Source organism: Cinclus cinclus, chromosome 3 (genome assembly GCF_963662255.1).
Source record: "Cinclus cinclus chromosome 3, bCinCin1.1, whole genome shotgun sequence".
NCBI lineage: Eukaryota > Metazoa > Chordata > Aves > Passeriformes > Cinclidae > Cinclus > Cinclus cinclus.
This window is the reverse complement of record NC_085048.1, coordinates 62,912,855-62,937,641: the sequence shown is the minus strand read 5'-3', so window position 1 is coordinate 62,937,641 and position 24,787 is coordinate 62,912,855. Positions and strand designations below refer to the sequence as shown.

Genomic DNA, 24,787 nt, shown 5'->3' with positions numbered 1-24,787 from the left:
GTCACCTCATGGACATTGACTAAACCTATGTTTACAAAGCAAACTCACCATTTCCCTGATGGGACATGACTGTTAGCTCTAAGGAAAAAATCTATGTACTCTGTTATTTAGTTCAGCATATGTTGGTAAATTCCTGTGCGTAATAAATATCCTCTTTGGAGGTATTTTTATTGGGGAAATTCTGGCACTGCTGATACAGGGCAGATAGATTTTCTCTACATTTGGAAAGCAAATTTGAATTTCTGGCCACTCATAGAGCCTGTCTTGTTATTCCCCATGCACAGAATTTGCTCTACACAAAGGAAATGCCTTTCCTCTGCTTTTGAAAGTCCAGGAATGAATTCACTTCCTCATTGTCACTGAAGGCTGTGAGCTTTCAACAGACCCAGAATGTAGTTAACCTCTTAACACACGAGATTCTGAAACCTACTGAAAGCTTAGTGCTTTTGAGGTAAAACCCCAGCTGAACAGGTTGGTTGAGGGTGTGCCAACTGAGATTAATTCTCGCATCTAAACTAGTAACTCTAACACAGGATTTACAGTAAATGCTGTTCATATCAGACCCCTCATACAATTCTGTTCTCTTTAACAAAAGCCTGTTCCTGGAGGAGATGTTGACCATGTGGCAGCAGTTATGGGCCTGACACAGAAACAGCCCAAGGGGCTCAACAGACTGTGCTGTTGTCTGTCAGACTAGACAATTGTGAACATAAAAAGCCAGCCAGAAGCATTCACCAAGTACTGTAGAAACTGATATTTCTTGGCTGTTTCTACCCATTTAGATGATTTGGGGGAAATTTCAAAACTTACAGAGGAAAAGACTGACAAGCTTCATGCTCTGTGATTCATGACTAAAGATTACCTTCACATGGTCACTTTTTATTCACATAGCTCTCCCCATGTAAGTCCATCACTAAGAGCTGCTAAGAAGAGACATTTCCATCTTGAAAGAAAACAGTATCAGCAGTTTTACCATTTTGCCAAGGAATGATACTGTCACCCATTCATGTATGCACCAAGTACAAGGAAATTAAACACAATTCAAAATAGCTTTACTGATTTTAAAGAGTGTAAGGCTGGCTTAATAAATGGAAACATAAGTAACAAAATATATTATTGGACATATATAAAAGAAGTGAGAACAATTTGCATTTATTTTTTTTCCATTCAGATTATACAAACTGCTTATATTTGGGGAGAAAGTAAGAACTTCCAGTGAAACGAGAATTCACTGGGAAAAGAATACATAATGCTAAAGATCTGGAAGACTGGCAAGTCTACTGAACAGCAGGTTGTTCTATCTAAGAAAGTTTTACTGACTGCATTACACGTTGAAATTGTTCGAGGAACAGAGGAGAGGGGAGTAAGAGCTTTAATTAAGTGAGCAATTATTTGCTAGCTGCATTCCTTGATCCTTCCCATCCACTCCCAGAGGAGTGTTTTGTGCTAAATGCTTACTTCATACCTAAAGTTAGAATAGCTGATCATCTCATCAGATAGGAATATAGAAGTAAAAAACAATCGTAGTCCCTGCTCGGTTTGACGTGAGGCATTATCTTTAGCTATTTGTTTTTTATCCATTTGCTGATTCATGGATGCTGAACTGCTGGCTGAAGCAAACAGCTCCAGAAACAGAGTCTGCTTTAGAGTCCCCTGCTGTGCACTGACATTTTGGCAGCACAGCAGTTATGCCAGACTAAAGAGCAAGTTAAAAGTTACAATGGTTGGGCTTGCACTACCCAAATCCAGCCACTGCTCTGTGCATTAAGGCAGTTTTGGAAAGCAAAGACATCCCTGTGCAGAATCCATCCTTCTGCAGCGCTATCTATGCACTGCTTTATGCTCACAACCCTCGACCTAAATCAAAGACCATTCTGACAGTACTAGCTCACAGTTAAATGAAGTCTGCTACATATGGATAGCAACTCTCTGGAAGCAGGGACCACACTGCATGGTAAATAACCATGTGGCTAGGTGTTAAAGTACTGCAAAAATAACACAAGAAAAGATTCTATTCTAAAGAGTCTGTAGTCAAAGTTACACAAGCATGATAAAAGAAAGGTGTAAGGAGTGAAACATTGATAAACTTAGCATACAACTGACAAACTGAGGTAGCAGAATGTAAGCCAAATCCCCAAATCACACAAGAAACTGTGACAACACACAGAATGGAAAAGTATTGGGAACAATCCAGCCTGTTTCTATATTCTCCTGGACAGCTTTTCAACCTCTGTGAGAAACCAGGCAGTGAGGGCAATGGGCCTTTGATTTGGCTTACTACTGCTGTACTTATTTGCCTCAATTTAGCCACAAGTCTAGTCTGAGTCTCCATCATAATCCAATGAAATCACTTTGCTCTCCTAAGCAGAAATAATGTTGGTCTTCCTCTTACTTCTTGGCTCAGCCTTGCTGGAATTCTCTTTATTGTGCACTGAAGAGAGTTAGTAATGCTGGGCTGTGATGCTGTCTCTAATGTATACACATCTATATCTGCAGTTATTTGGGACCCTGACCCTTGCTGCAGGGCTACAAATATCAGAGAAATAAAAAACAAGTTACAAAGATTTTATCATCATTGCCTAGACTGCCTAGACTGCAGTTCCAGCCCTTTACTTTTGACACTTCTATCAGAGATATTAAAAAGAAGAAAATGAGCACACACATACACCAAAAAAAAAAAAAAAATTAAGGGAGCCTTGGTCCAAGGGCATACATAAATAAGTATGCCTCCTTCTAGTACACCCTGATAAAAGTCTTCTTGGGAATCTGTAGTTTCTTTTACTGTATTCAGATGACTATAATAGGAAAAAAAAATCACAAAACCAGTTCAGCTCTTGCTATCTAAGTGGCAGACATGATTTGGGGTTTTTCGGTTTTGTTTGGTTTTTTTTACAATCATTACTTGATTCAGAAATAAGCACCATCTTTTTGTCTGATAGATGTTTAGGGGATTTTTTCCCCCCCTCTCTTTCCTTTGCACTGACAAGCTCTTATCACTTCTCCACCAGAAAAAGAAGCAACAGTACAGCTCCTGGAAGACACAAGTGCTGAACTCAAGCATGACCTCAAGCGCTGCTGTTGCATTAAAAGGGATTTCCCTTTAATGATCCTTTTCCTCCCTTCTAGATGAATCACACCTCTTACAGAATTATCTGATATTAAAAGACACAGCAAATGATTGAACTATTAAAAGTCTGAATGCTACTACCCATATATATTACTAATCATCCCAGCATTGACTATTATATGAGTACAGTCTTAACAATGAGTTTTTCCTAGTGGAGCCTCTGAAACATTTGGTGATGGTGTTCTGAACACTCTGAGGTCTTGGTTTAATTCAGTGAGCATGAGTTACTCCTTCCTGAACAGTAAAAACAATCAAAGTAATTAAAATAATTTAGAGATACAGAGCTGAATGGGGTCTTAAGAAATTTCCTTTTCTTCCCAAGTACAATAAAGAATTGTTATTGATTGATGTGCATGAAACTGATTACTTAAATTTTCACAAGAAATGGATATTCTGCAATTCCCAATGACAGCTTTCTCCAAGGTTATGTAAGCATTACCACTTATAACAGTGGACTGTTTTGCCCTTACACTTAACCAGAACATAGATAGCTGAAAATTAAAGTACTTCTTATTCTGTCCTTAATACCAAGAACCTCCCTCTTCCCTCAAGAGATACTGACATGCATATATACCTAAAAATATCTGTGTGCATATACGTGGTTATGTGTGTGTATTTATACACACACACTTCAAATAAAGTTTTCCTTGACTTTATACATATGTATATATGTTTATGTTTCATGAAATATAAGCATTATACCATAAATTATGAGACAAACTATAGGGCATAACTACAAAATAAATTCAGGAGTCATTCAGAAAAGAGGAATGTATATTCATGCATTCTATAACTGTTGGCGTTGCTGATGTTTTAATGTACTCCCATATTGCTGAGGAGTCGTGGTTGACAAGACAAAACTTCATTTTATGCTGTGCAAACTCAGATCAAATGAATTCCTGCCATCCTGCTCAGACCTGTTTGATAAACATCAGCTGTAGCAATGTGCAATCAACTTTCAGTTTATCAAGGTGTAAACAGTAATTATTAATATTCAGACGTGCTTAGCATTTAGAAAACAAAAATAAGCTTTTGCCTTTTAAGGTTTTCCTGGGTCTCAGCATCTAACTCATGGCTAGCACTACTTGTTAATTTATTTGCTGCAGTTTCCTCTACAAAGCAGGGTACAAATCAGCTTTTTCCCCCCTACTTCCTACCTTAGCTGATCATTCCTACACCACAGTGAAACCTTCCGTCACTTCAAGTACTCTCTGTAAAATTTTGTGAGGGGCTGGGCTTCATATCACGTGAGAGAAATGTTTTGGATATTCCTTTTTTCTCTAATCAGATCACTTCAGTCATCTGCTTCCTCAGTCCCCATGAGAGGACAGGGGAATATGTGCAGGAGAAGGGAAAGGCAAGATGGTGACAGAAACACATGCTGTGTAAATCACAGCACCGATGCTGCCCCGGTTACACAAGCCATCACTCAGGCCCAGTTCCCTCAGGCATCCAGTCCCCTGGATTTTAGCCACCCCTCAGGCTACCAATCATTAAAAGCAGAGCCTTCCTACCCAACTATGCATCCCAAGACAGCAGAGGGTCTAGGGGGACAAAATGAAAACAAAACAACACACCCACAAAAATCTTTAAAAGAAAACTCTCCAAGGAGAGGAGAAAAAAAATTGGAAGGGAATATTATTCTTCCAACCACATCCCTGACTTCTTCTTGAACAAAGGCAGAGGAGAAGGATGACCTGCTGTGCAGAGCCAGCACAGGCCTGTAAATCCTGGAAAAGATCATGTTGCTGTATAACCCTGCTGTGTGACACCAGCGCATGATCTGAGCCAGCTGCTGCTACTGGAGGTGAGGTGAAGGAGTTCAAAGATGAACTCCTCCAAAATCCACCTGTCCTCTGAAGGACCTGATTTCAAGGCGTGTAGCAACCCTGGCTTCTCATCCTGTCAGTGGGAGGGGTGGATACCCAGGAACAGGCAGGAGCTCATCATCTGGAAAGATGAAGTCTTTTAGTACTGCAATAAACTTTGTTGCACTGTATTTCATTTTTGGGTGCCTTCAGATTGTAGGGCTGTTGAGCAAGAAACTGCCCCTTTTCCAGCATAAATCCCATCCACAAAAGCATACTAACAAGCCTTAAATATCAGGGGTTTATTCAGTGAATTTTTTCACTGCACTGATACTTGCACATTGTTTAAAGGCATGCATTAATTGTTTACAGTAATTAAATTTAATGATTCCTACAAACTGCTAGTTGCAGTCAAGAATTTACAAACATGTTCAGATACTAAGATCTCCCTGACTTGATAGTTTTAGCCCGAGGTTCTGCCCTCGAGCAAGGGCTGCATTAAAGCACATTTCACATCTCCTGCCAAAAATGCCAGCATATTGGGATTATGGGGTTATATATCGGCCTAACCTCTAATTGAAGAAATGAAGTCACTTGTGGTTACTTACAATTCAGACTCTAAACTGCGGAGCACATACAAGCCAAATGGGAAAAAAAAACAAAAAAAAAAAAAAAAACCACCTCGCTTGGGTCTGAAAAAATACTTTCTATGGGACGGGCTCCCTTAACGTCCTGCTGGGATGCTGGGGCAGGGATGCGGGCATTTACACCCGAGCACCTGCAGCCCGTGGGCTGTGTGCAAGGGCAGGCGCCTGCCACGAGGTCCCGTGTGGATGAGGACACGGGCAGGGCTCCGGGTCAGCCGCCGCTCTGCGCAGGGACACGCAGCTGCTCCGGACCCAGCGATGCGGCACCGGGCCGGCCCGTGAGCGGAGCGAAGTCTGCGGGACGGGACGGGACGGGACTGGCAATCCCCCTGGCCGGCGGGAAAGCAATAAGGAAGGAAGAAATGACATCCCGGCTCCCGAAAATCCCGCGGCTGAGTCACGGCGGGCGGGGAGGCGGCGGGGCTGCCTGGCGGCGGCGCCCCCTGGCGGCAGCCGCGGCTGTTGTCACAGCCCGGAAAGTCCCTGCGCTGCCGGTGGAAATCCCCGGTGGGGTTTTTTGTGTTGTGTTTTCAATCTCCGGTTTTTTTTTTGATCTCTTTTTTTTTTTTTCTTCACCCGGGCGCTTAAACAGAAAGGGAAAAAAAACAAGCGGCTTGGCTCAGCCCTTCATTCCGCAGCGGCGGCAGAAGCAGCAGCAGCTCCGGCGCGGAGAGGGGGGAGAGAAGGGAAGGAAGGAGCCCCGGCGCGGTGAGGGTTGATGGATCCCGAGCGCGGCTCCGTGCCATCGCCCCAGCCTCGCTGCTGAGCAGGAGTCACGGCAGGATCTGCCGGAGGAGGAGCCGACCGCGGAGAGGTGAGCGCCGTTCTGGGCAGGGCACGGCCGAGCCCGCAGCATTTTGCAGGAGGGCGCCTGGGGGTCCAGGCGGGTCTGGCGGCGGGGCCGGCCGTGCCCCCCGTGTCCCCCGTATCCTCCCGTGCCCCCCGTGTGCCGCCGCCCGGCCGGACGGTGACGCTGTGCCCGGTGCTCCCGGCCCGGCCTGGCCCGGCCCGGCCCGGCCCCGCGGGTTCTGCGGCTCGCAGAGCGGGTTTGCTGCGAGTGCCGTGGGGAATCCGCCCCGGAGCTTCGGGCTCCTTCTCCTGGGGAGCCGTGTTGTGTCCTTTCCACTTTGCATGCCCAGCCTCCCCCGGAGCAGTAGGTCAGGGAACTCAGAACGCGGACCACTTACTCTGTGTGTGTGTAAGCCACTCCTGAGGGATTTAAAAGAGCCTCGGTCCTCATCTTTGGATTTGGTGAAGGTCGTACTGTGTTTTGGCTTGTACCGAGCAAAGACCCCGGCAGAAAAATCGGGGGGGGGGGGGGGGGGGGACGGGACTGAAAAGCTATTAAGCATGTTTATTTTAGAAGTTGTAGTACTTTATGAAGAAGTTTATTAATTGCCTTTATCAGACAGAGGACAGAAAACGAAAACAACTTTATGAAACCTCTGGCAGATTTCAGAACCGTATTCAGCTTTCCTGAGACCAGCATCCTCAGCATTACACGTTTGGGGAGGATGCTGTCTCTAATTATTGTTTACAGCTGTTCCTTTCTGGGAATTCCTAGTCATTACTTGTCAGAAGGTTAAAGTAGCATAGTACACAGCAAAGCACTGTAGACTATAAACTAATATAACTGTAGCTCAGGCTTCTACTTTTAAATCGCCAGCTTAAATGGCTGTTGAGTTCTGTTTGTTTTACCACGTTGATTTTGAAAATAAGGGTTGCTTGGCTTTTGCCTTGATTGACATTTATGACTGTAAATAGCACAGGCAGTAATTTCCACGTGTGGAGGGGAAAAAATGCCGGTAGAACATAGTATTGAATAATGTAGTTTCAGTGAGTCCTTCTGTAAACTCAGTACTTTTTGTTACTTAAAGCTGGAAATAACCATTTCAAGGGTCCATGCCGGTAGTGCTTAGTCATTAGTGATTACTCTTTAGTCGTGTAAAAAAATCCCATTGACTCAATGCTTCTACTAACATAAGTAAGGAATTCAGTATTTTGGTCATCTCAGAGCAAAGTAGAGCTGTGGTTATCATACAGATTAGTAAGGGATTGTTTATATTTGCTTTTTAGAATCATTCATACATTTAAATACAGGATTACATAAATTGCATGTGTAAAACTATATTCGTGATGAGAGTGGATGAGAACGTGTTTTCATTTTAAGGCTGTGTGCTGGGGAAATAAGAATATGCCATCTGAATTACCTAAAGGAAAGCTTTTCCATATGTTGCAAGATGTGACAGCTCTGAGCACAGTCTCTAGTGCTTTTAGAGTGTGTGAATGACATCACCCTAAAGAAGGACTTTGTAGCATCACCTGTTTCATCTGCCTCTGTTTAGGGCTTGTCCACTGTATCTCTCCATCAGCTCTCAGAGAGGTTATAGAGGTCAGCTCTTGGCATCTGGAGTTTGAGGTCCCCTCTCATCCTGAGAGGGTCTTTTCAAAAGCTTTGGCTAGGCATTTGGAGGTGGATGTTGCCAATGGAAGTATCTGGGTGAAGAGGAGAGATCAGCTGTTTCCCTGTGGGGAAGGACTGCTGAAGCCCTTCTGTGCAAGAAAGGTCTTCTGCTTCCATAGACCTGGGAATGCCTTCCTGGTCAGTCTGTCAGACTGGAGTTCTTCCTCTCTCTGTGCCTCCTGACTCCCATCTCCATGAGAAAACTTCCTGATAGTTGTATAAACAATTTTTAGTTGCTTCTTGTTTCCCTGTACTTGATATCCAGAGATTGATACACATTTATGGCTAGATACTTATCCCTAGATTGGTAATTGCAATGGTGGGTTTTCCTAATGTGCCTAATTGTACTCTAAATATTTTAGGCATGCATACTTTTATTTGTCTTTATACAAATTTTGCTTTGTTTTTAAACAGAGCAAGAATGGTTGTGGACAGCTTGGAGAGTCTCTCCCTGTAAAAACAGGTTATTGTTGTTATTGCTGTTTTTACTGTAGTGCACAGGGGTTTTGAGGGATGTGGTCCCTACGTTTGGCTCTAACTAGCCACAGAGTGAGTGTCCTCTGAAAAGGTATTTCATAGAGTGTAGCAGGTTCCAGGATATGGGTTTCTTTTTTGTTTTTCCTGCTGTACCCCATGAGGCCAGAGTTACTGACAAAAGGAGTGCAGGGTAGTAAATATTACATGTCCTACTGTGGAAATATATTGGGGGTTTTGAGCCAAATGGAAATGTTTTTTCAGCTCTGTTGACTTACCACTGACTAATAGTGGCACTGCAGTCTGCACCCCCACACACGGCACAAGCACTTCTGAGCCATAGCTCTACCACTCACAAAATACAAAGAGCCTCAAGAAAAGTAACCTAAGTCTGTCCTCGAGTGACAATCTTCTCATCTACCATACCTGGCCACTGTAAGTATGGGACTGATGCTAGCACAGCTTGCAATTCTCTGGGCTCTTTCTGTACTCTGTTGCCCATGACTGCTCAGAATGTATGGGCTTTTGGGCAGTGGTATGGACTGCTTTTTTTTGGATTGTTAACAAAACAAGAGCTTGAAATGTGCTGAAATTCAGCAAGTGTGTATGGAATTACACTGTGCAATTATCAATTAGTTAAGTCCAGAGGAATTTTCCCTTCCCTTGATCTTGCATTCTGTTATCCTTATTTTGATTTAAATGCTTATTTTTAATCATGATGCAGTTTCCTTAGTCATACATAAATCCTCTTTAATATCACAATATATTATATCAGCAAATGGGTGGGATAAGATGATCAGTGTCTGTATCTGAGTAATGCAGGGAAGTTAGTGAATATGAGCTTTTAAAAAAAACATTATTTACAGAAGACTCTGTTGGACTGCTTCCACTCTGTCTTTTCTGCAGGCAAAATTTCATCCAGCATCCCATCCTGAAAGTGCCTTCTCAGTCTCCACAGAAGTGATAGCACTGTGATAGAAGGACACTAACATGCCAATTAAAGGATTCTTTTTCATTTCAGATGTCTTCTAGAAATATGGCTGGCCAGCACATCCTTCCTCAAGCTTTGTATCAGAGCAATATGCTGAAGGCTATGAAGATCAGAGAGAGGACACCTGAGGATCTAGTCAAACCTCCCAGTGGAATAATTCATCACTTCAGGACTATGCACAAATACACCATAGAAATGTTCAGAATGTGCCAGTTTTGTCCCCAGTTTCGGGAAACACTTCAGAAGTCCCTGACTGACCAGGCTACCCAGTCTTCACTGGAGCACCAGAGGAAGCTCAACTGGTGCAGGGAAGTTCGGAGACTTGTTCCTTTGAAAACTAATGGTAAGTTATGAGCAGGTCTTTGCACTCAGTATAAAACAGGTCATACAAATGTAGCATCTTTATTAATAGCATCTGAGTTCACATTACTGAAACAGAAACATATGGCTTTAAAAATGTGCTGCCTTTTAATCATAATTCTAAAAATTAAGATTCTTTCCACATGATGTACTGTCCTGAGGCTGTAGCAGACCCTTTCCCATGCCACAATGTGTGAATATTGTGGAAATTTCACAGACATTTTCATAATGTCAGTAACCTGTGGTACTTCAGAGTCAAGAACAAGGTGGGGAAACTTGATTTGGAGCCCATTGCCTTCCCTTGAATCTGACTGCTACATGTCAGCTGCCTCATCAGAAGTGCCAAACATCCTTTAATGCCAGGCAAGAGGAGCCTTCAGATGCTTTGAGTGACCAGGGATGCATTCCCCTGTATATTTAGCAGAAGCTAATATCCTTCCAATAAGCCCTGCTGTTGTAGCTGGCAGGTAATGCTTGCTTTCTGATCCAGCTTTAAAAACGGTGATGGCAATAGCACTCAGAACATGGAGCCTCCCGGGAACCTGACACTGCTGTCCCTGGGGTCAGCACCCCACACTGGGACTGCTCCCTCATCCTCAGCTCCCTGCCTGGGTTTGCCAGCTCTTGCCTTCACTCAGGGCCCACCAGTAACTTCCGTGTGTGTGACTGACACTCATCTTCGTGCAGCATGAAATTTGCAGTGCCCTTTTCTTTCAACAGTTAGCGCTGGTTTCAGGACTTGGTTTTTGTGTTACTCTGTGTGTGTGTTGCATCAAGTGCTACAAGTGAAAAGGCACAGCAGTAGTGCCAAGATTTCTTGAACAGGTTATGTTTGTCCACAGTCTTGAGCAGCAAACCTTAGCACATGACTGTAAGAGTCACCAGGCATTTCACATTCAGTGGAGGAAAGATTTGATAATGGCTATGACTTACGGTCATGCAGCTGCAAACTGGGACTCAGGATTCCTTACAGCGTAGGAAGAATAGACTGGGACTGTGAGGACTTCAAGAAGATGAAAAATACATAGTCTTTTGCTTAAGGAGCAGATGACAGCAGTTATAGAAACACTGGGTGTGGTGGACCTGCAGCATTATTGAAGACCGTGTTGTGTTCTGTATTTGCTTCTTTTCATATCTGCTTGTATACACATTGCCCTTATCTTCCTGGTCTGCATTTTTCCCTTTCCAAGTTCTGCCGTATTTCTCAGTCTGACTGTACACAGCTGTGTTGTATAGAAGCTGTAAAAATAGACCCACTGAGTAGATGTCACTGCCTAACCTGAAGCCTGTTGCTGATGTGCATGTCTGTAACTGTTATAGAGGCATTGGCCTTCTGGTGGACTTTTTGGGCTGCCTCTGCATTGGTGTAAAATTTTACGACTGCAATTAGGGGTGTGCACAGAAGTCACAGAATCTTGAGCTTTGGAAGGACTAGAGTTGCAGCTAGGGCAGACAGCACTTTGCAGGTACTGGGAAGGTAACATCACTCCAAATGTTGCATCTTAAAAATTCCACTCAAGCAGATATTCTAGGAAAACTTAATGTAATTTTTGCCCAGGGCAGGGAGTAACAGCTTTAGAATTCTCCATCTCCAGTCAGTAGAAATCCTGCAGGGGTTAACACGGCCTGGACAGACCCTTTTTGGTGATCATATTGCGTTCAGCAGCACTGACCTCCTTCTTTGTCTCATGACCGTCAGCCAGTGTTACACCTGGGATAGTGTGGACTTGGATCCCACACATGAGCAGGCGTACCTGCATAAGAGATGCTCAGTATACAAGATGTTGAAATATTAGGCAGGTTGAGGGAAGGCAAAGCAAGGTCTGTGGTCTCCCCATACACTGAGCAGACAAAGAACTTGGCTTCAGTTCAGTGCTTCAGGGTCATTAAGTGCATGAGTAGGAGTGGCTTTGGGAACCTGTGGGTTATGCAAAGTAGTTGCATTGAAGGACCTTTGCAGGAGAGAGAAGGTAGATTGGACTATAGGAGAGGATCTCTAAAAGAAGTGCAGAAGCCAGGAGAAACCCTGTATTATCCCAGAAAACAACTTTTTTTTTTTTCTTCTCCCATGCAGAGAAGAAATTTTAATATTTTTTTTAAATTTATCTACTTAACCCATAGATGTGGGAGGAATATGGTAGTTTTCTCAGTCAGGCTTTCTTCAGAAAATTCTGGGTTTTTTCTGATTAAGGTTATAGCTGTTGGAAACAGAGAAAGTATCTCCTAGGGGATCTTTTGATGTATATTTTACCTAATATGTTAGTCAACCTGTGTAGTGGTGGGGTTTTCTTAATTAAAAAAGCTGTTTTGAATCACCACATATTTCTTTGCAGACATCTGAATGGATGATGGAAGGAAAGCGGTAGGAGGTACAAAAATCGAAACTGTTCGGGTTTTTTCTTTTTTCTTTTTTTTTAATTTAAAAATTCCAGCATCTATTGGCTGTAGAGATTTCACTTGTATAATGAATTGGCATTCATTCCAGCTCGCCCAGCCACACCCCCTGGGAAAGTCCGAGGGAGGCTATGCTGCACCCGCAGAACAAAAAGTACAACTGTTGCTCAATTGCTAGTCAAACGGTGTGGGGAATTCCAAGTGCTGTGTAAGGAATTTTGGGCAGTGCTTCTAAATAAAGAACCGAAAGTGAGCTCTCAGAGAGAAAAAGTTTAATCTTATCTTTGCTCTAGATTTTGCAGAGGGAAAATTTTAATGGGATTAATATGTCATCTTTCTTGGTCAGAAGGAAACCCAGTCAATTTTTCTGTCTTCTTGGTTGTTCTCTGATTTTTGAGCTCAGGTAAGCAGCCTGCAGAGTTGAAGTAAGCTTTTGCAAGACGGCATTCAGAAAACAGAAGGCAGTCACAGGAACCTGATATGCACCAATCCCATAACAATTTATGAATCATTGAGTAGATTGCAGTTTGTATCTTCTTCAGGAACTGGAGTCTGTTGTTGGCTTTACTCTGCAATTTTACAGAATAAGTAGCAAAAGTGTTCACAAATGGTGTAATTGAGCTCATAATGTATGTGGCAAACTTGGTTTAATTCTTATGTGGGAGTTCTTTGGGTGGGTTTGTTTGTTTTTTGTTGTTTTTTTTTTTTTTTTTAATTTCACGTGAGAAAAATCTAGTAGCTTTACCTGGGTTGATGTCTTCTATTCCAAGAAAGTTGCTGTGGTTTCTTAGCATTGGGTGAATCTGTGGTAAACATCAGACCTAGTTTTGCATCTGAGGGCATGGCAGTAATGATTCTTGATGTCTCCCTTACAGGGGACACATGCCCTTTTGAAGAAGATAGCTAGAGACAGAGTTTGAAACCCAGACATAGATTTATTTTTTTTTGCACACCTTTTAATTAAGTTAGTTATCGCCTCTGAGTCTCAGTTTCTCTTCTGAAGCTGCAGAATATTACAATCCTTTGTATCTGTAAAGAGGAATTTTTCAATTCAAGGACATTGTGTAAATTAAAATCAAATCACTGTTTTTCATTTACTTAGTTTTAATTTTGTATTTTAAAAAACAGCCCTCTAAGTAATATGTGTAACAACGCAACACACTATCATTTCTGAGAGGAAGGCCAGAGCTGTTCCTGTGATTGCTTTACATAAATCACCTGCCATTCCCTTTCTGTCTCCTTTTTCATTGTAATTGCTTGCTCCGTCAAGCACAGCCAAGTGCCAAGCAGTGCTCATCAGGGGATGTGAGGCTTGGTGTTACTATAATATTTTTAATGGTTTCCATTATCTCAGCTCATGCTGTTGGGTGTATATTTGTATAAACACCTATGAAGGATATTTACATCTTTTTTTGTAATTTTAAGATGGCTTTGTTGTTGTTTTAAAAAGCTATTTCAGCTGTGTTTGACCTTTATAGTTGACCCCAAAATTCAGTTTGTGTTCTCAGTCAGAGTTACGTTAGATAGGTAAGGGGCTTTGCTGAATGATAGCTTAACTTGGACTGGTACAGAGACAGAACCAGTAGGGAGGGAAGTTTTATCTGTCTCTGAACATAGACCACAACTCTGGTCTCCTTTGCAACCCTTCTGTACGAGCCTTAGAGAGAAGTCTGCAGGGAATATGCATACATGCAGTGTAATTCTACATCCACAGGCCTGTAGCATTTTATTTAAGTAGCCATTTGAAAATAATGCACTCTTTCTTTTTTTTGCAGGTGATGGAAATTGCCTTATGCATGCTGCATCGCAGTACATGTGGGGTATTGAAGATATCGACCTTGTCTTAAGAAAAACATTGTTTAGTGCTCTCAGGGAGATTGACACACGGAACTTCAAGCTCCGCTGGCAGCGGGAGGCTGTTAAATCCCAGGAGTTTGTAGAAACAGGACTCCATTATGACACCCGGGTAAGGTGGCCCGGGAGGGAATGGTGCTGTTTTCTGAGTGCTTGCCAGCGTTGCCTTGCTGATTCTATTTGCTTTGTGGCTTCATGGATTCTGTCTTTAATGGAGAGCAGAAATAGTCTTCCTTTGGAGGAAATGGGAAAATGTGATTATTTGAGCACTGCTGTGCTGCAGCTGGTTGCTGATCTCCATGTCTTTGAACCATTGGTGACAGCTGTTTCTTTCCTCAGAACTGGGAGGAGGAATGGGAGTACCTCATTGAAATGACCTCCCCAGAAATGTCTGGGGCTCGAAACAGGCTTCCCTATAATGCACTGGAAGAAATCCACATCTTCATCCTTGCTAACATCCTCAGAAGGCCAGTCATTGTCCTTGCAGGTGAGTTACCTGGCCAGTAATCCCAGTGTGTTAGTAACTACAGTTACTAACAGCACTCTTGTGCTGTGTTAATAATCTTAGTCAATGGCTATTTTCAGGTAGATGCATTTCAGAACACGATGTTTTCAGCAATTATTTCAAAACTCCCAGTATACATTTTCTCTTGCCTGGAGCACACACTTATTTGTGTTATCATTTTCTTCTTTATGCAGATAAAGTTGTTAGAAGTTTAGAGTCAGGGTCCAGTTTTGCTCCTCTGAATGTTGGTGGTGTTTACTTGCCTCTCCTGTGGCCAGCTGAAGAATGCTACAGATACCCAATTGTGCTTGGCTATGACAACATGCATTTTACACCACTGGTGACTCTGAAGGACAGCGGGCCAGGTATTTTTCAAGTACCTTGTTTGGTATTTTTGTTCCTTCTTCAAAATCACTATGCTGATAAAGCATTTGAAATATGAGCTGGTGTGAGCAGAAAGAGTTTTGTCTGTGAATCTGAGTAGAAACTGAAGGTTACCTTCAAGATACTGGTTGACAGTAGAGTGCAACTCACCTGTTTGCAGGCTGGAATTGATCAAAGGCTAGCCTCTGTTTTATTGTGTTCTGGCCTCCTTTCCACATCATAGGAGAAGAATGCAGTCTCACAGCAGGGTACCACTGCCTGGCAGGAATAATGAAATACATGCTTTAGCATTTTTAATGCATCTCCTATGAGTGGACAGCAGTTCTCTAAGTTCAGGTTTCAGCATCATCCCACCAGAAGGCATAGCAAACAAAGACCTACAATTCTGTTCACATGGAGAAGATACGGAGAAGACAGTTGCTAAGGGGACATTAAAACTACTGTGGGATGGGTCTAAGTTTGTGATGTAGCTGTGTCTGTGACCTTCCCCAGTGGTTCCATATAGAAACTGATTGCTCTGCCCAGCTGTTCTCTCCTCTCTCTCAAAAATTTAGTGGTGATATCTCCATGTGTTGCATTATATGGTTATTCCTAAGTGTCTGGTTATGTGTGTGAATATATATATATATATGTGTGTGTGTGTGTATCTCTGTGTGTTTGTATGTGTGCATGTGTTAATCCATCTTGTGTCCCCACAGAAATCCGGGCTGTCCCTCTGGTCACCAGTGAACAAGGCCGATTTGAGGATTTGAATGTGCACTTTCTGACAGACGCAGAAGAAAGGGAGAAAGAGCAGCTGCTAAAGGAGTACTTGATAGTGATAGAAATTCCAGTGCAAGGCTGGGATCATGGTACAACTCATCTAATTAATGCTGCAAAGTGAGTGTCATTCCTGTTTCCTCAAAGTTATCTTGTTTGCAGAGGTGGGACAAGCTGGGCAGCCCAGTGTGTTCTTTCAGTCTTTCCTTCCTTCCTAGGTGTCCCATGTGTTTACTACTTAAGATACTAAACATTTTCATTACTGCTGATGTGTTTTGAAGTAGTATGAGCTGAGGCCAGTCTCAAATTTAAAGGCAAAAACGTGTTCAGACTTTGCAAACTGAAACTAGCATTTTAGAAGAAAAAATCCATTCGATCAGTTTCACTGACTCTTGGATTGCACAGGAGGGTGGCTGAAAAGTAGTTTAATGCAGGAACTAGTTAGCCCAAGCTCTTGTGCTTTGTGTAAGGACACATTGCATAATGGGCAGTTGGTGTAATTTTGGTTGCCCTGGGGGAAGTACTTGGCAGTATGTTCTAAGCACAGATGCCTCAACACCCTGGGCTGTTCTATGTGGCAGTAGGCAGGAAGCTGTGGCCAGTGGAGGAACCAGTGTCTCTGCTCATCCCCCTGATGGTTGAGCGTCAGTGACATGCAGGGAGCAACTGGCAACACCCATCAGATTCTCACATTCAGTGGACACTGGCAGTGATGCCCAACCAGTCCCCTAAGAACTGACAGAGGGAGTAACTCCCTGTATCCTCTGTCTTTGCTTCCACTACCATGCGGAAAGGAATCTTTATGCTGTTGGATGGTTCTGGTGTAGGGGCCTTGAAAGCTGAAGTCCTTCTACCTGAAGGATATATGCACACGTAAAAGGTAGCACTCGAGCTTCCCTAGTTGTGCTGCCTAGATGTGTTCTGGAGTATTGCCAGAAATTGTTAGTTCCTCATCCTACCAACTGTGGCACAGTGAATCTCCAGCAAAGGGTTTTCCCTGGAGCTGGAGGCAGAGTAAGGATGGTGTGATGGATGCACTGCACACGTCACACTGAAACTCCACAGTTTGTTAGAAGAATTCTGCTAGTAGATACAGACTCAACAGGGTAGAAACAGGAGCAAATTTCATAATACACTGTATCATGAAAACGCTAAGCCCACTGTAGGAAGGGCTTGTTCTTAATGTGGGTTGGTGAAGAAAGGGGTCTTCTACTCTAACCTCTGCTCAGGTGAGCACTGGTCCTCAGAGGAATTCACCATTTAGGGAAGTTTCTGTTTCTGAGAGATTACCCATATGCTTTGTGCAAACAGCTCTTAGACAGAAAACCCTCACCTAGCAAAGGTGTTTAGCATTGTGTCAGGACATTTATTTCAGATGTGAAAGTCTCCATCACTGAACACCTGCTTTTAAAATTATTTCCATTTACAGCAACAGCACAACATCCTAGATCTTTTTGTCTGAGTAATATGGACATGTATTAAATCTACATTTAACTTCCCATATTGCTTTTATTTGCTTCCACCCCCACCATCTGCTCTTTTTCAACCACTGATGCTATCTTCCTTTTTTGGCTGTCAGGTTAGATGAAGGCAACTTACCCAAAGAAATAAACCTTGTGGAAGATTACTTTCAACTGGTACAGCATGAGTACAAGAAGTGGCAGGAGAATGCTGAACCTGGTAGAAGAGACACATGTTCCAGGAACAGACAGGAGCTGTCACTTTCCCAGCTCTCCCTCTTACAGATGAAATGTGAAACGCCAAATTGCCCTTTCTACATGTCTGTGAACACCCAGCCCTACTGCCACGAATGCTTTGAGCAGAGGTCCCAAGGAAACAAAGGAAGAAAACACACCTCCAAAGCAGCACCTGAGAAGCTGAAGGCACCTGGGTCAGGCTCCTCCCGTGGGGATATTTGTGAACCTGGAGGATGGACATCTGAAGGGCCTGTAACAGAGCCTCGCTCTGCACCTCCAACAGCTCCAAGCCTTTTCCTGTATAGTGAAACCACAGCCATGAAGTGCAGGACCCCAGACTGCCCCTTCACATTGAATGTGCAGCACAATGGACTGTGCGAACGCTGCTACAACTCCAGACAGCTTAGTCCCTGCAACAACTTGGATGACCAGAGACACTTAGACTATGCTACATGCAAAATGTGCCGTCAAAAGGCCAAGAGGACCTTCAATGGTATATGCAGCACTTGCTTCAAAAGGTCTACAGAGCAGTCCCCAAATGGCAGTCCTGCTTTTCTGCCCACCTGCCATCAGAGATCAACATCTGACCCATCCCAGATCTCACAGATCCTCCACCAGCACTCCTGCAATCAGGCTCCTAACAGCCATGGCAAGGACCCCCCACCACCAGCACTGCCTCCTGAGGAGAACAGGGGAGGCAGCCTCTGTAGGAAACCTGGTTGCAAGTTTTTTGGGACATCACAAAATGAGGGCTTTTGCACACTGTGTTTCTTTGAGTACAGGGAAAACCATGGTAAGTGGAGATGGAGTGAGCTTTGACACACTTTGGCTGCAGATCAGCCTTCTTGAACTGTGAAGTTCTGTATGTACTGGGTGATAGAAGAGCAGGGGGCAATGAAAATAGTGTGAGGAGAAGGTGATTTTCTGTCTGTTATTATTCCATTGTCATGGTTTAACCCCAGCCAACAACCCAAGTCCCACACAGCCACTTGCTCACTCTCCCACCAGCAGGCTCAGGCAGAGAATCAGAAGTGTAAAAGTTGGAGAACTCATGGGTTGGGATAAAGATAGTTTAATAGAAAAAGCAAAAACTGCATATGCAAGCAAAGCAAAACAAAGAATTAATTCATTGCTTGCCATGGGCTGTGTCTTCTCCCAACCTCCCATGCACCCTTGCCAGCAGGGCAGTGTGAGAAGCAGAAAAGGCCTTGGCTTTGTGTAAGCCCTGCTCAGCAATAAGAAAAACATCTCAATATTATCAACCTTGTGTTCAGCACAAATCCAAAACACAGCCTCACACCAGCCACTGTTAATAAAATTAACTTTACCCCAGCCAAAACCAGCATACCATAAAGGGGCACGTGGCAGCAGTGTGAGAAATCTGTGAAATTTCTTGTAAAACTTCCTTTCAACTTTTATGGAAGCAAAACCAACTCAAGAGGGGGTGGCTTTTGATCCCCCCCCCCATCATCCACTGCAATATTGGTTTTGGTATGAATTTTCTTCACAGCTAGACAAGTTGTAGAAGTCAGTGAGAGAAATGCTGAAAATGTATGGAAAGTACTGCAAATTAGTTATATTAGCAAGATGTTTAAAAAGCCTTGAAGAATCTGTAGATGTCTTATCTATTCTGGATGTAACAGGTATAATGCTCTGGAGTAACTGCTGTAGTTGCCTTGACAAGCAGAGCAAGTAGAAGTTGATTGTAGATAATTAGCTTATATTTGGGAGTAACTTTGGAGTTTGTTGTTATACTCTGCCTTGAAATCTTCCTTGGTAATACCCTGTGTGTGCATGCACATATGTTTAAAGACTGATCTTCTAAAAGTCTGTGAATAAACCACAGCATGAAATCTTCGTCTTTCATGCTACTGCCCTGTTTCACAGGTAAAGACCCCTTAGGTATAGAGCCTGAAGGGCATATGCAAGAGAAAATTATTACTTATCTCTTCAGACTGTTTTATTGCTGATAAGTTTGCCAGTACAAACAAAGAAACATGACATAGATTGGGTTGGAAGGGACCTTTAAAGATCATCTAATTCAATCCCCCTGCTGTTGGCAGAGACATCTTTCACAACACTGAGCTTTTCACGTGCATTCAGATTAGGGAACTTCTATGCCAGCTTGCAATACCTTATTTTCCAGCATTGCTCACAATGATTTTTTTTTTCCTTCTGATTGTGGAATATATAAGGTTGCTTCATGACACTAAAAAGTATAATGCACTTTTTCCCCTTGAACTCTGTACCAGTGTACATAAATTATCTGATGTGACTGAAATGGGGGAGGCTGAAACAGGTTGGTCACAGATGACAGTCAAAAGTGAAGTCAAAGGTGAAATTCGTCTTGACTTCAGTGGGATCTAGTTTTCCCACTTAGGGCAAGTTTTTCCCAAATCATCTGTTTCAACTTAAATGAAAATCAGGCTGCATTAGCACCCTTATTTATGTAACATGAAGAAAGATATACCAAATGGGGGGATCTCAGGATTGTAAAAAACCCATATTTGAGGCTAGTTGATCTTTTTAATTTATTTTCGTTTTTAAGGTAGGTAGTTTTGTGTAGCTAATTTGGTTCCTCAGATCTACTGGGCACATTCCAACCACTCCTGTTCATGCTTTGCATTACAGACAGTGTTTTGCTACGCCACCAGAGGAGATCTCAGAGGAAGTCTTCAGCAGCAGATCAGACGGGGAGCTCTGCTGCCGGTTTCCGTAACACTGTGTCCTGCCAGCGGCGTGACTGCGGCACCCTGGGCAGCACAATGCTCGAGGGGTACTGCCAGAACTGCTTCATTATAGCCCAGAGCCAGCGATTCCAAGAAGCCAGAAGGACAGAAGAACAGCTGGTGAGACAACCAGAAGTAAGTGTGAACTTCTCAGAATCTTCCTCTTGTTTAGTGCCGCATGTTTTCCTCTTGTGGGAACAACTTGTGATCCATACTAGAAAATCCTCAAATGACTGCATCGTAACTATCATGGAAAGACAAGCATAGACCATATCATGATATTTTTTAGTGCTGTAGTTGAGCAGCGCTCATAAAAAGTCATTCTCAGTTTAGGGTTGTCATGGCCATGCTCGGTTTTACCTCAGCTGGGATTTTGCCAACAATTTCAGTGGAAGCAATTGGACCAACAGCTAGATTGTTTTGTTGATTTGGGATGGATTTTCTATCTTACCCTTAGAGCAGTGCGACTGTGTCAAGGGGTTCAAGTTGCATCTTTGATTGAGTCCATCACAGATTGTCTTTGTTCCAGATAAGGCTTTGTTAAATTTGGTTTGTTTTGGTTGTTTTAGAATTGACGGTTGCCAAAGATAATGAAAAACAGTATTTTTCCTAAGAAATGACAGAATTTGTGATTTTCTTTGGTAAAACACGACTTGGCTCTTGGTATTGCACATTGTGGAAGTGCCTGTGAACAACCCCCAAGTGGTTACCTATACAAACCACGAGCAGAGTAAAAAGGAAATGAAAAGCCATTTGTGCTGGCAGCACAGCGACTGACAATGTGTTTTAATATTTTTCAAGAGAACAGGGCAGCACAGAGATGTGCAGCGAGCAGCATTGAGTACCCAGAGGAGACTGTGTGCTGTGGCTTCATGTAGAAACAACCTGGCCTGCAGAAGTGATGACCTGTGCCCAGAGTGCCGGCGCCTCGGTCAGCTGCCACCGTCGGGAAATGGCAGGGAGCCGGTGGCACAGGAGCCTCCCAAGCAACGCTGCCGAGCCCCTGCCTGTGATCACTATGGCAATGCCAAGTGCAATGGCTACTGCAATGAATGCTACCAGTTCAAACAGATCTATGGCTAGATATTGTTTTTGGGGAACAAGAAAGCGATAACAGCTCCTTCCTTCACTGAAATGGTGCTATGACCAAAACACTTAACAGTCCTGGGAGTGGGAGGGTGGGGGGAAACATAAGCTGTCTGCTCAGATCATATTTATTCCCAAGAATGGGAATAAATTTCTACTTCCTCTAAACACTGCATACAAGGACTTCTGAGAAGGTCACATTGCCTTCTGCACAGAGCTCTCATTTGTGACTAAGCTCCTGCAATGCTGTATTTAATTCTTGGACTTCCCAGGAGGAAGTGTGAAGCATTTGAATCCAAAGAACTTCCCAGTTCGGCCTCTCTCAATACCTCCTCTCTCCCAGGCAAGGAACCATGTCTACTGTCGGAGGTGGAGGACCTTTTTATGTTTGCATACATCAGTCAGGGGCAAGTCCTTCCTGAGTGGGATTGCCCAGGACAGACTGATACAACTTCCAGTTGCCATCTGAAGAAACGTGGTTTGGTTTGCCTGTACCCTTGCTGTTCTTACAAAGCTCGCCACAGGCAAGCAGCAGCAAGCAGTTCTGCGTTTGCAGACCCCTCAGCAAACCACAGCCAGAAACAAGACCAGCACTGGTCTGCTCCTTTAACATGCTTAACCTAACCAGCATTTAGATACTTTCCCAAATCCCAAGACAGCTGGAAAGGCAGAAGTTACAGAAGACATGTGTGCAATGGGGAGAATGCATGCTGCCATTTCCCACTTGCATGGAAGGAATTACCTCCAACAGACAAGAAAAACCCCAAAGCCCTTTGTCTTCACTTCTGAAATGAGATCGACTCTTGTCTCTCTTGCACTGCAACTGTCAGGAGTATCTGTGTGCTGTTCATACCCTCCCTCCCCATTTCTGTCACATTTTCTGTCATCCTTAATGTGATTCGGTTACCATGCAAACAGCTGGAAGCTCAGTAACCAGAGTTCTTCAGGGTTGAGATTTTACTCCGGAAGTTTTTGCATCCACTTCCCTATCTGCAACACTTTCTTTAGCAGCCTCAGCTTTACCACTCTACCAATTACCTGCTTCTGTCTTCTCCTTTTACACCTTTTAAGTTTTCAGCATCTGTTTTGCTGCTATGATTTTGGAGGTGATACCTCTTCTAACTTCTCAAGTTTAGAATCTTTTTCTAGTTACTAAAAAAAAAAGTTTCAAAAAAGAAAAAAAAATAACTCATTACTTATTTCTGTTAAATTTTATATATTTTGTGAACCTTAATGTGAACGTATGTTTTATTAAAATATTTATATTATTTGAAACAATGCAATTTGAAATTTGCACAGCTAGGGGGTTTTTTACATATATTTACTCTAGTGTTGAAATTACAAACTTAAATATATAATTGAAAAACTTTCTCTGGTATAAAGAAATAAATTATTGAAGGATTGAATTTGTTATTTTTATATCTGTGTGAGAGAGCACAGCTGATAATGGGACACCCCCTGAATGGAGCCTTCCTGTTCTGCACTACTGTTCAGCATGTTCCCAACTTCTCCTTCCGATGTAGCCAAGTGCTTTGAAGAGGTGATAAGTTGCAGTAAATGGGTGTTCTCTCAGGAAGGACTCTTGGTTCTGCTTTAGGACCTGGGTGTAAGGAGTTGGCTCCTGTGGGTGCAGAGTATTTTCAGTCCTCAGAAGAATGAGTGTGGGAGATTATGGATGGTGCAAGAGCAGAGTGCAACAGCACATAAGCTATTTGCCATGGCTTTTTGTGTTAATCCATCAGTTGATTCAGGAATTCCCAACAAGTGGTGCTTGAGTGCCACCCTGGGAGATGGTGACAGCAGCACATGATCCCAGCCTCCACACAGCTGTGTGCAGCCCCAAGGCACAGACCAGGCCTACAGTCTTCCCTCTGCCAGGGACAGCAGGCAAGCCTTGGCATCAGAGTTGCTCAGTAGCTCATGAAGAGCAAGTTGCCAACTGCTGTTTGAAAAACTACATGAAAGTGGTGTTTTCTTCTCATCCCAACCTCAGCCTAACCAAGCCTCCCTGCCAGGTGATTTCTGCACTGTAATTCCTATAGTGGCACTCAGGTGTTTCAGACCTCTGCCTAGACAGGCAATACTTACACTATCATGGCTTTTAGGTGTTACTTGTGACCTAAAAGAAAAACATGAGTCAAGGCTGCAAACGTCCCTGTACAGTTGAGGACACTTTCCTAAGAGGTTGACCTCTCAGCTCAGTTGCTGTCTGTGCTGGGTATAGCCCAGCTCCCTCTGCACTCACAGAGCTAACCTCTGCTTTCAGAGCATACAACCTAGAAGACAGCCCTACACCCCCCAAAGCAGAGCCTGTTGGACCTACCAACCCCATCTCTACAGCATATTTCTCTTTTAGAAAATCTGGCTCTGTTGACCAGTACCCACCTTACCCCTTCTTTACAACTCACAAAACTCCCATGTGCCTGCAATTCACTGAATTTTGCACCAGGCAGACACCTCAGTGGTGAAAGAGCAGGCAAAAATTGTAAGAGATGTCTGCAGCCAGGCAGCCGGAGATGGAGGCAGTCATGGCATCCACTCTTAGCAGCCACCAGCCCCTGCTCACTGAAAAGACAACATCCATTATGATGCCCTCAGTGTCAGGAGGCTGATTTACTCCACTTGCTGTTAATAGCAACTTTTGTAGAGAGGAAGGATTTCAGATCTAATGCCTCAGATCCCAGTGATTTTTCTCTGCTTTTTCTGGGCCCATTACTCATAACCCTTGTGTCATATGAGGCTGGTGTCATTCTGAAGCTCCCATGTAAATGAGTGCCTTGCCTGTCTCTTGTGATTTACTTGTGTGGGAACATTAAAGCTGGTGGGGCCTTTTTTTTTTAAATACTCTGGTATTTCCCTTATGTCCCTAGGGGATTTTGACCCTCTTGATGCTTTCTGCTCTTTGTCCAGACAACTCTTCAAGTTCATCTATTTTCCTTCCTGTTCTGCAAGAGAGAACTTTTATTTGGAGTCTCCCTTTTTGTGTCCACTTCACTTAGAAAAGAAGGCTCTTTTCTAAGACATGTCTTTGATAGCCAGAGATTTTTTTCTTAGCAGACAGGCAAAACTAGTAGAGAATCATAGAATTGTTAAGATTGGAAAAAATCACCAAGATCGCTGAGTCCCACTGTTAACCTAATGCCACTAAACCATGTCCCCAGGTGCTACATCCACACCTTTTTTGAACACTCCCAGGGAACTCAAACATTTTCCTGGGCAGTCTGTTCCAATGCCTCATAATCATTTCAGTGAGGGAATTTTTCTTATTACCTAATCTAAAACTCCCCTCATGCAATTTGAGGCCATTTCCTCTTGTCCCATCACTTTTACCTGGGAGAAGAGACTGACTCTTGCCTGGATACAACCTCCTTTCATTTAGTTGTAGAGCATAAGGTCCTTCCTGAACCCCTTTTTCTCTGGCTAAACAATCCCAATATTAAACAAATGGCTTATTGACTACTTGTATTATACTGGAAGCCCTTGGAAGGGATTGCTTTGCAGTGCAGGC

The 24,787-nt window shown here is 43.2% G+C and overlaps 1 protein-coding gene across 2 annotated transcripts; it reads left to right on the top strand.

The window, feature by feature from the left end:
• Positions 1–5,885: 5,885 nt before the first annotated feature.
• Positions 5,886–21,297, top strand: TNFAIP3 (TNF alpha induced protein 3). Of its 2 annotated transcripts, none has more exons than XM_062488916.1 (9): positions 5,886–6,396; positions 9,542–9,854; positions 14,041–14,231; positions 14,459–14,606; positions 14,819–14,989; positions 15,707–15,887; positions 17,347–18,257; positions 20,096–20,328; positions 20,995–21,297. In XM_062488916.1, exons 2-9 carry the CDS (start codon positions 9,542–9,544, stop codon positions 21,274–21,276), a joined length of 2,430 nt encoding a protein of 809 aa, XP_062344900.1. In that variant the 5' UTR covers positions 5,886–6,396; the 3' UTR covers positions 21,277–21,297. The 2 variants fall into 2 exon arrangements, with proteins under 2 accessions (XP_062344900.1, XP_062344901.1); XM_062488917.1 differs by lacking the exon at positions 5,886–6,396 and adding an exon at positions 8,937–8,955.
• The last annotated feature ends 3,490 nt before the right edge of the window (positions 21,298–24,787 follow it).

Excerpts from the sequence above, each read along its gene's own strand:
- TNFAIP3 (XM_062488916.1), top strand. The coding sequence starts at position 9,542 with ATGTCTTCTAGAAATATGGCTGGCCAGCACATCCTTCCTCAAGCTTTG. Across the intron at positions 9,855-14,040 it reads TGTTCCTTTGAAAACTAATG|GTGATGGAAATTGCCTTATG; the intron begins GTAAGTTATGAG and ends TTTTTTTTGCAG. Across the intron at positions 14,607-14,818 it reads GCCAGTCATTGTCCTTGCAG|ATAAAGTTGTTAGAAGTTTA; the intron begins GTGAGTTACCTG and ends TTCTTTATGCAG.